General features: G+C 41.4%; 2 protein-coding genes across 4 annotated transcripts in view; both read right to left on the reverse strand.

The window, feature by feature from the left end:
- Positions 1–2,116: 2,116 nt before the first annotated feature.
- syt18b (synaptotagmin XVIIIb) lies at positions 2,117–6,877 on the reverse strand. Of its 2 annotated transcripts, XM_073943272.1 has the most exons (4): positions 6,790–6,877; positions 6,408–6,564; positions 4,980–6,310; positions 2,117–4,701 (listed from the first exon to the last, which is right to left on the reverse strand). In XM_073943272.1, exons 3-4 carry the CDS (start codon positions 5,122–5,124, stop codon positions 3,689–3,691), a joined length of 1,158 nt encoding a protein of 385 aa, XP_073799373.1. In that variant the 5' UTR covers positions 5,125–6,310; positions 6,408–6,564; positions 6,790–6,877; the 3' UTR covers positions 2,117–3,688. The 2 variants fall into 2 exon arrangements, with proteins under 2 accessions (XP_073799373.1, XP_021326379.2); XM_021470704.3 differs by lacking the exon at positions 6,790–6,877 and having other exon boundaries at positions 4,980–6,564.
- Positions 6,878–10,185: 3,308 nt separating this feature from the next.
- arid3b (AT-rich interactive domain 3B) overlaps positions 10,186–11,139 on the reverse strand; it is an 85,471-nt gene continuing 84,517 nt past the window's right edge. For both annotated transcript variants that reach the window (NM_001083002.2, XM_009298079.5), the window contains 1 exon segment: positions 10,186–11,139. This exon segment is cut by the window's right edge and continues 1,030 nt beyond it. The gene's annotated coding sequence lies outside the window, so the exon portion shown is untranslated.

Here is an 11,139-nt window from a genome sequence, read left to right on the forward strand (position 1 = left end):
ACACATTATAATAAAAACAACTGAACTGTGTGTTGAACTTAGCGTAAACTGGCACACTCAGAAGATTAATTAATATTTAATCACAAAAAGGGGTAAATTATGTGCCCTTTAACACTCAACTTCCATATGAATGAACTGAAAACACTGCGCTGCGTTTCTAACTTGCCAGTGGAAATGCAACGTTACCATTGTCCATTTGTGATTGAATCAATGACAACATATCTTAAAACCAGGTCTGACCAAGGCATGAGCGGCTCTTGTTTTAAAAAATAGCCAGTAACCTTCGGGTATTTTTGTTTGCTTAAAAACTGTTTACTGGCAAAAGAACTTGACACCACTTGGCTACATTTCTCTAAGAGTGCTTTCTCATTTGGTTCAATTGCCTGGACCATGCCCAAGTTTGAGTGTCCCCCCTTAGCCACCTTCTCAATTGGTTTGTGTTCACATTGTCTTTTTCCTCCTGAACCCCTGTAAGCTTGCGTCATCGAGCTGCTGTTTTGTTTACGGCTATTGCTAGGTGACATTCATGAAAGCAAAGTCAAACAGACATCAAAGTGTATGCCCTGACTCAGTCCTGCTTGTCACCAAGGTACAATATGTGACACACACACACACACACACACGAATGAATGTTATGAAAATGATTGTTTGTTGTCGAGTTGGCGGTTCACTTCCGTTATTTGGTACAATTGCATTTATATCAGAAGTGAACCGTACCAGAGTTCACATAACCGTATCCAAGACCACCTTTTCAGGCAGACTTGGGTACAGTTCACGGGTGTGCATCCGAGTTCAGAAGACACGTTCGTACTAGCTAAACGTACAGTACTATGACGTCAAATGAACCCGAGTGTGGACCAAAAGTGCTAGTGTGAAACCACCCTAAAGCATCGTGATACAAGTTGATCATAGAAAACCTTAGATGGGTTTCTCACAGATGGGTTGCGGGTGGAGGGGCATCCGCTGCGTAAAAATGTGCTGGATAAGTTGGCGGTTTATTCCGCTGTGGTGACCCTGGATTAATAAAAGGACTAAGCCGACAAGAAAATGAATGAATGAATAAACCTAGATAAGGACTTGAGCAAGTAACTGATATTAAACACTGCTTTCGGCTCTTTATGGTGTAGGAATTGAGGTGGTTTAAATTCTAGAAAGAATTTGTCCAACATTTGTTGGTCAAGATCTGGGGGTATTCCAGAAAGCAGGTTATGACATACCTAGATAAGTAATATGTAACCAATAACCTTGTCTTTTGTGACCAGTGTTAACATACTGTACTCTGAGTTTACTGAACTTACTCCCCCTGGAGAGATTTTGGAATGGAAATACCTTGAGTAAGCAGGTTTAGGGTTAATCAATCCAGACTTAAGGGTTTAGCGGAATAAAACACATTATGAGAAAGACTGTACGTTTTGCAGCCTTACGCAATCTAAATGTAAACACACTTGCTTAAAAATACCAGCTTTAAGTCTATATAGACTCCAATTCCAAATAAAAATCCATTTTGCTTTCACAGAAATTTAGATATGAATTTCATGCACAAACCCTTTGCTTTGCCTACAAAGACATTCATAGGGATCGAGTCATATAGGGCCAAGTTTTATGATGAATTCAATTTTGGAGATTCATAAAACGTTACAAATTTTGGAGGATCCAGAATATTATTCATTCATTCATTTTCCTACGGCTTCGTCCCTTTATTCATTAGTGGTCGCCACAGCTGAATGAACCGCCAACTTAAACGGCATATGTTTTACACAGTGGAACCCAGTACTGGGAAACATCCATACACAATTATTCAAGCACGTACACTATGGCAAATTTAGTTTATTCAATTCAACTATAGAGCATTTCTTTGGACTGTGAAGGAAACTGGCACAACCGGAGGAAACCTGCACTAACACGGAAACCATGCAAACTCCAAACAGAAATGCCAACTGACCCAGCTGGGAACCAACAGCCTTCTTGCTGTGAGGGGGCAGTGCTAACCACTGAGCCTGTGTCATCCCTCCAGAATATTATTTAACTCTTATTTTGTTCATCTGGAATAAAAAAAAAATGCAAACAGCCCACCTGGCATAGCTTGAGCATAAATAAATCATGGGATTGATTTCAATTTGGGGTGAACAATTCCTTTATTTTACTGCAAATGTCATACAATGAGACTGTAAGGGTTATCCATGGGAATAAATGCTGCACAAGTAAATGACCTCGCGGACTCCAAGCGCAGAGGTCAGAGCATGCCTGAAACAAAAGGGATCGGACTGTCGGCTGAAGGATTGAAGAGGAAGGGGGATTAAACTACAATGTCATTAAAATAGGCTGATCTCTCATGGATCTTGGCTCTCGTAAGACAAGTGTTTAATCCTGAACATTAAAAGCAAACATTTAGGCTTAGTTTATGATGGATAAATCCTCTAGGTTTTACATAACAGCCATGTAAGCCAAACCTGCCGTATATATATTGGTGGTTGTCGTGCTTTCATATCATGACAAATGTATTCATTTATCTGATAGGGGGGATTTGTGATGCAATGCTTTCCTGCACTTTCAGGTCATAAAACTATTTTCTGGGAACTATTTTGCGTTTTATGAGGACAATACGGCATCTTTTGACATTTGAAGCTTTGGTCATTTTTTGTGTGCAGAGTTTTGGTAATGCAGAATATATCACTGGAAAAGGATAGTAATGTGTTAGGTGGCTTGAAGAGGAGATTAAGAATTAAAGTGACTTTTTTAATGTGAAATGTTTTTGGAAATCAGTCACAGAATAAATTCATCCCACGTAAGTCTATTACAAAAAGTCATGACTCAAACACTGCTTCAGATATGATTACCTTGCCATTTTTTCAGTACCACCCAAACAGAAAAATGTAATTCTGTCAATGACCCTCATCATCTTTCGGAGTTGTCTTCCAAATTCACAATTTGCTTATGTGATTCCTCAGAGACTGCCAGGTAGAAGTCTTCTGTGATGTCTGCACAAGTACAGCCTCAGTGGAAGGGCACAATGATGATATATTCAGGCTTGCGTGATACCTTCCACATTTGGGGTGGAACATCTTTGAAGAGTCTGGAAGTATAACCATCCCTGCTCCTGGAGGTCTTCCCTTCAGGAGAATTCAGTTACTGAACATTTTGATTTACGGTTTAGGTGTGGGTGGGAGCCTTCCCAAAGCACAGGGTATAGAATTTAAAGGCAGAAGTCTTCAACCCAGTTCTTATGGGTCAGTGATTTGCAGATGACTTATGGACTAGTTCCAATTTGATCTTTTTTTCTGTCATTTCTGAACTGTTCTCTACACTTAATCAGGTAGAACAAATGTTTTAGGGTAAGAGATGAACTCAGTAGGACACTGGCTCTCCAGGGTTGAAACTTGTTCAGCCAACTGTCGAAATTTCAGCTTAAGGATACCCTTTTTAAGAAGTTAAAAACAATGTGTTTCACCTGGGGTCTTATTGGCAAGACAGCAGTGTTAGCATATTTTAAGTAAATGGACCAGAGTCTGGTTCTTCGTCAACTTTAAGAGCTGAGCAAGTGACTTTAAGGAACATCCATGTTCCTATCCAGTTAAGGTGGACTTTGCTAAATAAAAAAATAAGCCATTTTTGTTATCTGAAAAAATTACATGTAGGCATTTCAGATGGCTGGATTGATATTTAAAACATTCTAGTTTTGTAGCAAGTGCTATGAAGTGACCCTCTTGGTTTTGTCCACAACTGGCCTTAATTCTCTAACACAGTTGACAGGCCTGTCCAGTGTCCAGTCTAAACGACTGCAGCAGACTTCCAGTTCCTCAAATAGAGATGTCTTTGGATTATTCTGTTTGCAGACTGCTAGTCTGAGTATGCAACTCTTAAGCCCTTCTAGAGATCCGACACTGACCACCAACGTTTTATAGAGTCCAGAGCTAAGGTTGTAATCTTGGGCAGATAAAGTCAGAGGTCCAGGGCAAAGTGGGGGTAGTCTGATCTGGATGATCATTTCTTCTAGGCAGTGAACGACACTGGTTATACTAACTGAGGATATAGTGAGTGTGTTCTGCATTGAAGAGAAAGTCAGGGTGAAGTGCAAAAAGGGATCTGAAGTCTCGCTGTAAACATTCGAACCATAGTTAGAAAATAAAGGTTCTTCCTGAAGTAGGCCTTGTGTCTGAAGTGGAGAAAGAGTGCAGGGTGATCGTGGGTTGGGGGTAGTGAGCCTTCTATGTTCACTGAATGAGTAATTATCCCCAGTCACAGCGCAGTGCCGTTCCACAACCTTCCGTGTTTTCGAAAGAAGACCAAGTCTTGGTAAAGAGGGAAGAGAAGATCGGCCTCTGCTCATGGGCTTGTAGAGAGATGTGGCAACTGTTGGAGAACTGAGCCGTCTCATTTGGAAGCAAGACTTCTGCTTGTTAACCTCTGAGAAAACAGTGAATTCTTCATCTGATGGCGTAGAGCTCTCGAAAGTACATGGATAGTCTAGAACCTCTCCATCCAGCTCCTCATACTGCAATTTGGTAAATGTGGTTCCAGATGAAGGAGAGGGACTCAATGAGACAGTTACTTCATCAACAGAATCAGGGGGACGGGATGTCCTCACAGCCTTTTTGTTTTCAGGTGGTTTCTCTCTGGTCTTTAACCAACAAATGATGCAGCCCAGGAAAAGAGAACAACACAGGACCACCAAACCAACACTCAGCAGAATCTGCAGGTGGACTGAATAGACAAAGGCTGGTTAGAACAGCTTTTTAATCCGTAGCTATCATTGTAAATGATGGAACAACTGTTAAGTCATAATCCACAAACAAAGGAAACAATTTAATCCGCATAAAGTCAGCATCAGTAACCAAACAGTAAAAAACAGACATGAACTGCTGAACTTAAACATGAAATCTAAATGATCAAAATAATTTATTAGACAAAATGGACAACTACTTGTCCATAGTAAAACATCTCTATTTATATATCTTGGGCGGAGGTTGGGTCTACAATACCTTCAAGTTGCTTTGTGAAGAGCACCTGAACCAGAAGCCAGAAAAACAAGAGGACAATGATTCCTTCGATCATTCCCTTACATCCAAACAGTAGCACAGACTGCCACAGAGGTTGTCCAGAGTTCTCCTCTTCTTCAGTAGCCATGTTGACCAAGAAAAGTCACAGCTGTCACTTCATCTTCACCTTCTGAAGTAACATGATTTATCTTTACAGAGGCACCTTCAGAACAGCGAACTACTTTCCATACAACATCTCATCTGTAAGCATCTCTAGGGTTGAATAATAAACAGGAACGTGCACTGGTTTCTTTCAAACATTCTGTCAAGATACTCACATCTTCAAGTCACAACTGATTTAGCTACATTTGTCACAATGCTTGAAGATGAATCTCAGCTAGTTTCCAAAGGTACAGGAGCTGGACCAGCACGCACAATATCATCCATCAAGTTCATCAAGGAATATCCTGTATGATTCAAATCCAAATTGTCATTCAGTCAAAATCAAAATCCCACTGATGGTATCCCTCCTGTGGTATTTCCTCTCATACATCTGTCTTTTAGTTACATTCAGGGCAGTAATCCGCTCCACTGGCTCCCTTAACGAGAGGCTGAGATGAGTTTAGAGAGGTGGTCCTGCTCAGAATGGGGGCGGGACACATCAGAGATGGGATAGGCACTATACTGGAGACAGGTCAAGGACAACCATGCCATGTGTCCAACACTGTGCCTATTAAAAGGGCATCATCGGAACAATCCCAGCCCAACAAAACAACATCTGCCACATCAAGTTCTGCATGTAATTAAAATGCTAATGTGAATCATTGCTTAAGCAGATATGCATAAATTTCATTATGGCGTGCACTTCCACTCATCAAAGTCTTTAATGAGGATTATAAGGGCGGATCTATGAAATCGGATTCAATTAGACTGAGCTGCGGACACAACCATCAGACATTAAAAGCAAAAAAATAAAATAAATAAAATTTGCACTGCCTCCTGGTGTCTAATGACATGAACTGCAAAACACTATATAAGTTAGACATCAACTGCTGGCTAAATAGCTCTCAACATGTTTGTTGTTCATTTACAAGAAGATTTGCCAATAATAGGTATATGTCTGGAGTAAAATATTCAATATTTATATTCATGTCAACTGCTAATGTAATTTCCCAAATACTTCTTCTGCCTTTACATGCATATAAACTTAAAAGTCCGACTGTTTTCGGGATGTTTCGGTATCTTTCTGAACTTTGATGTCTTGCTTCTCTTGCCATCTATGGAGGCTCAGAGAGCTCTGAGATTTCATTCAAAAACCTTTTAACCTTTGTGTTCTGAAATTGAACAGAGGTATGAGGGGTTTGAAACAACATGATGGTTAGTTATCAATGACGGAATGCTCATTTTTTGGCGAGTTAACAACTTAATTACCTCCCAATCTTGATCCCTGGTTTATTATCACTCTTTGCAGCTTTAACTTCAACTCTTTTGGGAAGGCTTCCCACAAGGTTTAGGGCAGGGCTGCTCAACCGTGTTCCTTGAGATCTACCTTCCTGCAAAGCTCAGCTCCCACCCTGATCAAACACACCTGAAACAATTAATTAGGACCTGAACAGCACTTGATAATTACAGGCAGGTGTGTTTGAAATGGGTAGCAACTGAAATCTGCAAGAAGGTCGATCTCCAGGAACAGGGTTGAGCACCCCTGGTTTAGGGCAAGGGTCACCAAACTCAGTACTGGAGGGCCGATGTCCTGCAGATTTTAGCTCCAACCCTAATCAAACACACCTGAACAAGCTAATTAAGGTCTTACTAGATTAGGGGTGGCCAAACTTGGTCCTGGAGGGCCGGTGTCCTGCTGAGTTTAGCTCCAACTTTCTTTAACACACTTCCCTGGAAGTTTCTAGTATACCTGGAAAGGGCTTAATTAGCTGGTTCAGGTGTGTTTGATTAGGGTTGGAGCTAAACTCTCCAGGACACCGGCACTTCAGGACCGAGTTTGGACACCCCTGTACTAGATATACTTGAAACACCCAGGCAGGTGTGTTAAGGCAAGCTGGAGCTAAACCTTGCAGGGACACCGGCCCTCCAGGACTGAGATTGGTGACCCCTGGTTTAGGGAGTTTTTGACCAATCTTCTAAAATTGCTTTTGTGAGGTTGAATACTGATAATGCACAGGTGTCAAACTCAGTTCCAAAAGGGCCGCAGTTCTGCACAGTTTAGTTCCAACCCTAATTAAACACACCTGATCAAACTAATTGAGTCCTTCAGGCTTGTTTGAAACCTACAGGTAAGTGTGTTGGAACTAAACTGTGCAGGGCTTCGGCCCTCCAGGAATTGAGTTTGACACCCCTGTGATAATGGATGTGAAGACTCTCAGTCTCCACTCATATTCACCCTAAAGATGTTCAATTCAACCTGCAGCTTGTCTTATCACCTTGCATTTTGCATTACTGCATTCATATCTTAACAGGAAGGCACAACTGCCAAATTCCCACAGATTCAGGAGCATGAACTCCAAACTATCTTGGCATGTTGAAGTTGGGTTACTAGGAGGGCAAGCTCAATTCTAACCACTGAAAAAACAACCCCAAGCCACAATTCCCTCCTCCACCAAATTTTAAACTGGGCACAATGCAGCCAGGCAAGTACTGTTATAACGATACCACCAAATCCAGACTCGTTCATCATCTTTCCAGAAAACACATCTCCATTGTTCTACGGCAGGGGTGCTCAACCCTATTCCTGGAGATCGACCTTGCTGCAGATTTCAGTTGCTACCCATTTCAAACACACCTGCCTGTAATTATCAAGTGCTGTTCAGGTCCTAATTAATTGGTTCAGGTGTGTTTGATTAGGGTGGGAGCTGAGCTTTGCTGGAAGGTGGATCTCCAGGAACAGGGTTGAGCAGCCCTGATCTAGAGTCCAGTGTTGGCTTGCTTTACACCACCGCATATGATACTTTGCAATACAGTGATGTAAGGCTTGGACGTAGCTGCTCGCCCATTTAAAACCATTCCATGAAGATTTCTACGTACTGTTCTTGAGTTAATCTGAAGGCCCCAGGAAGTTTGGAGAGCTGTAGCTACTGAGGTCTGCAGTGTTAGAAAATTAGCTCCAGTTGCCAGATTACCACCAATATTTGTGAGGTATCCAAATCAAGGATCTTTTATTAATAAACTCACTTGCATTCTTATTTTGTACTTCAGATATGTAACTCATGAAAATGTCTTAATCTTAAAGGTGTAATGAAAAGGAGGATTGTCCTTTATTCCAGTATCATGATGACGTACATCGAATTAAATGATTTATGTCAAAAATGTAGGGCGGTGCATGATTTAATCCTTTTGAAAACGCTTGGATTGCTGGAACTAAGGCATGGCTAACAAAAGAGGAAGATTTGAATGCCAGTTGGCACGCAAAGAATCACCATTGAATATTATCAGATGCCTGATGATAAGAACGGGGAGCTACATTTTACAGATCTGTACTGATTGCCCACCCTAACGGCACTGCATGAGACCAGAAGTGAAGGTGTTTCAAGAGTTCACACTTAGCTGATGATTGATAAAGTAAATGTGAATGCCGTCCTGGGAGAGAGCCTTGAGCTCAGAGGATCTACAAGCCCAGGGGTCCCTCCTGTTTAGTAAGGGAAGGGAGCCTGAGCTCAGGTAGGTCTTGAGAACTTCCCTGTTTTTAAAGTAAGGAGCTGGGGTAGATGGGGGGGGGAATAAGGTAAGGAAAACGGAGTATTTATGTGCATTGGGATTCATCTGATTGGTTAGCCATGTAATGTGAGGCCAGCCGTGGTCAATCATAAGCATGTGATCCTCCCAAAATTTGTTTATATAAAATTTCACTTCAAGGGAGGACGAATGACTGTGTTTTGTTTAAAGAAGGGATGTCAAAGTCGATTCCTGGAGGGCCGCAGACCGACACAGTTTAGTTCCAAGCCTGCTCCAACACACTGAAGCTGCGGTCACAATAGAGCTTGTGTGTGCGAAATTCTTTCGTATGGCACTGCGAAAATAATAAGCAAGATTATTAGACATTAAAAATAGCGAGCGATTGCTCCATGTTTTAAATTTCTGTCCAGAGAGGTCATGTTTTGATCCTCGGTTGGTCATACACAGTCAAATGATGCGTTTTTGCAGGTCAGAGTTCACTTAGCTTGAACTTTGCACCGCAGCGAACTGCAAAACTGAAAAAAAAAATAAAGGTCTGGCATGCGTATGAATGGAAGTCTATTGGGGAGAAAAGTAAAGTGTGACTGCAGCTTTACCTGTAGCTTTCAAACAAGCCTGATGGACTAGATTAGTCTGATCAGGTGTGTTTAATTAAGGCTGGAACTAAACTGTGCAAGGCTGCGTCCCTCCAGGAATCGAGTTTCACATCCCTGGATTAAAGGTTAGGGTTGACATGGTGGCTCACTGGTTAACACTGTCGCCTCACAGCAAGAAGGTCACTATTTCGAGTCCGGGGAGTACCAGGGGGGGATATTTGGCATTTCTGTGTGGAGTTAGCATGTTCTCCAATGGGCTTCCTCCGGGTGCTCTGGTTTCCCCCACAGTCCAAAGATATGCGCTATAGGTGAACTAAATAAGCTAAATTGGCCGTAGTTTATGAGTGTGTATGGATGTTTCCCAGTACTAGATTGCAGCTGAAAAGGTATCGGCTGCGTAAAACATTTGCTAGAAATGTTGGCGGTTCATTCCGCTGTGGCAAACCCTGATGAATAAAAGGACTATGCTGAAGCAAAATGAATTAAAAGATTATGAGGACTTTTTGACAAACTGATGAAGTGCACAGATCCATTGTTTATAACAGGGGTGTCCAAACTCAGTCCTGGAGGGCCGGTGTCTTGGAGAGTTTAGCTCCAACCCTAATCAAACACACCAGAAGTAGCTAATCAAGCTCTTACTAGATATACTAGAAACTTCCTGGCAGGTGTGTTGAAGCAAATAGAAGCTAAACTCTGCAGAACTATACTAACAAATACTAAAATAAACAAATACTACTAATATACTAACAAATACTAAAATAAAAACCGTTCATTTTGATTTGGTGCAAACTTTAAAAGAACGGTTCTTGCACTTCTGCATAGAACAGGACAAATTCACACATGACCAAGTATGACCTAAAATGTAGGGCAATGGTTAATGATCCCCAACGTGCACACAGAGCAAGAAATAAAGCACAGAAAAGACCTTTGCATCAGATCAGACTTTAATTTCGTTGTGTAAAGTTGCATGTGTCTATACAGTAAGGTCATCAGAGAGGATAACAAACACATGGTCTTTGGTTCTTAGCTATGCAGAAATCTGAAGAATATAGAACGTAAAACCGAAGAAACTAATAAATGTCTGAATCCCAGCAGGTCCCAGGGTCAAGCAAAACGCAGGATTATAAACGGCTAAAATGTACAGTTGATGAGGCTACGTCGGCAAGACTACACCAACATAACCAAGCCAACGAGCCTCCATTGCTACTGGAAGACAGTTTCTGCACTAATCAATACATCATGGATATGAGATCTAACTCTTCATACGACAATCTCATCTCGCACTGCTGTATTAACGCTATTCTGCCTTTTCTGAGGTATTTTGCTAATTCTTTACCTGAGTGATTTCTTTCGCTTGAAAAGACAGCCAGCAGTACACGTCTGAGGTAATTCTGTGTTGTACTGCAAGTAGTTGAACTACATCCGAGGTAAATCCTAAGTGAGGTAGCTATTTCAGTCCCACGGCGACCGAGTTACGTCTAGTGTCATTCGTTTCAGGAGCGAGACTGCATCTAGGTTCTGAAGATTAAAAGTTATGAAGAAAAAAAATTCCTGAGAAACTCGCTTTCCAATATGGAAAGATATGTGAGGTCTGAAGTTCAACAACTAAAAATACAAAATGAAAAAAAAGCCATCCAATCTTCGTTTGATTCGAATGTTATCCTGCTTTTTTCCGTGACCTGGTTTGTTTTAAAGAATGGTACATTACTACGGCTCTTATTTCATCACGAGCCTGTACATGATCGTCCGACGCACAGAAATGATTGACGTGCGACACGAACCCTTCGCGTCCACAATAATTTCCTTTCAACCATACATTGTCTTGTGTCTGAGGTAGAGAAAAATCTTTCAACCAAACTGTTGCCTGTAAATATGTCTAA

This window comes from Danio rerio, chromosome 25 (genome assembly GCF_049306965.1).
Source record: "Danio rerio strain Tuebingen ecotype United States chromosome 25, GRCz12tu, whole genome shotgun sequence".
Classification (NCBI taxonomy): domain Eukaryota; kingdom Metazoa; phylum Chordata; class Actinopteri; order Cypriniformes; family Danionidae; genus Danio; species Danio rerio.